This window comes from Chaetura pelagica, unplaced genomic scaffold, assembly GCF_000747805.2.
Source record: "Chaetura pelagica isolate M959 unplaced genomic scaffold, ChaPel_1.0 scaffold1793, whole genome shotgun sequence".
In the NCBI taxonomy this organism is placed as follows: Eukaryota; Metazoa; Chordata; class Aves; order Apodiformes; family Apodidae; genus Chaetura; species Chaetura pelagica.
The window spans coordinates 21,874-23,329 of NW_009952794.1; the positions used below are offsets into that span (position 1 = coordinate 21,874).

At 63.8% G+C, this 1,456-nt stretch overlaps 1 protein-coding gene across 1 annotated transcript in view; it reads left to right on the plus strand.

Moving 5' to 3' along the window:
* The window catches only part of SIGLEC1 (sialic acid binding Ig-like lectin 1, sialoadhesin), a gene marked incomplete at its 3' end in the record, with an annotated part of 19,318 nt that overhangs the window by 1,844 nt on the left and 16,018 nt on the right, over window positions 1-1,456 (plus strand). The window contains exons 4-5 of the mRNA XM_009994705.1: window positions 200-463; window positions 924-1,178. Coding sequence (XP_009993007.1) covers window positions 200-463; window positions 924-1,178 — 519 coding nt within the window. The remainder of the gene's footprint in view (window positions 1-199; window positions 464-923; window positions 1,179-1,456) is intronic.

Sequence of the window (1,456 nt, forward strand, 5' to 3'; positions counted from 1 at the left end):
CCCCCCACCCCTGTGTCCTTTGCAAAGAGCTGGTTTCTTCTTGCTTCCTCCTCCCTCTCCTCTCCATAAATGATGCTGAAGTGCCCCCTCCAGCTCGGGTGGCCACGTCCTGGGTGCCACCCCTCTCACAGCTCCCCTGTCCCAGACCCTCCCACATAAACTCCTGCCCACCTGTGTCCCTCTGTCCCCCCTCCTGCAGATGCCCCGAAGGACCCCCGGGTGCTGGTCAGCCCCTCGGGGCAGGGAATCCACCTGGGGGACACGGTGTCCCTCAGCTGCCAGGTGAGCAGCAGCTACCCCCCGGTCTCGGGGTACCAGTGGTACAAGGATGGGGTGTCCGTGGGCAACCAGCAGCTCCTGACCCTGCGGGACGTTGGCCACAAGGACCAGGGGCAGTACAGCTGCCAGGCCCAGAACGCCCTGGGGACCAGCATGGCACCCAACGTCACCCTCTACATCTTCTGTGAGTGCCAGGGGGGCTGCAGCCCAGGCTGGGGCACGGATGGAGGGGACGTGGGAGATGGGTGGAGTTCACCCAAAGAGTCTGGATGGAGGTGGTTGGTGGTTGGAGGTCCAGGAGATGGGGGGAGTGGGGGATGTGTCTGTGGTTCTGAGGTCCCCAACCAGAAGGACATGGAGCTGTTGGAGAGAGACCATGGGAGGCCACAGAGGTGATGGGAGGGCTGGAGCAGCTCTGGAGCCAGGCTGGGAGAGCTGGGGTGTTCAGCCTGGAGAAGAGAAGGCTCCAGGGAGACCTGAGAGCAGCTTCCAGTGCCTGAAGGGGCTCCAGGAAAGCTGGGGAGGGGCTTGGGGCACTGTCACGCTTGGGGGGGTAGAGGGGCTGTCCCCGGGCTCTGTCCCACACCAGGGGGGCTGTTCTCCTGCCTCTGAGACCACCCCAAAGCAGCTCCCACCTCCATCAGCTGCAGAGATCTCGGTGAGCCCCGCGGCTGAGGTGCAGGAGGGAACGGCCACCACCCTGTCCTGCAACGTCCCAGGCTGGCAGGGCCAGGACCTCAACTACACCTGGTACAAGAACAATGCCTGGCTGGGGGAGGGTCCCTCCCACACCCTCCTCTTCGCCCACATCACCCCCAGTGACACTGGTCAGTACTCCTGCAAGGTGACCAACGAGCGGGGCAGCGACACTTCCCAGGCCATCAGCCTGAGCGTGGCATGTGAGTGGGGGGGCTCAGCCCTTCTGGGGAGAAGTGGGTGGATTAGTTGTTGGGGCTCTGCAGAGGGACCTGGACAGGCTGGATCCATGGGTTGAAGGGCTGCAGAGGGACCTGGAAAGGCTGGATCCATGGGGTGAGGGACCTGGACAGGCTGGATCCATGGGTTGAGGGACCTGGACAGGACCTGGACAGGCTGGATCCATGGGTTGAAGGGCTGCAGAGGGACCTGGACAGGTTGGATCCATGGGTTGAGGGACCTGGACAGGCTGGATCCATGG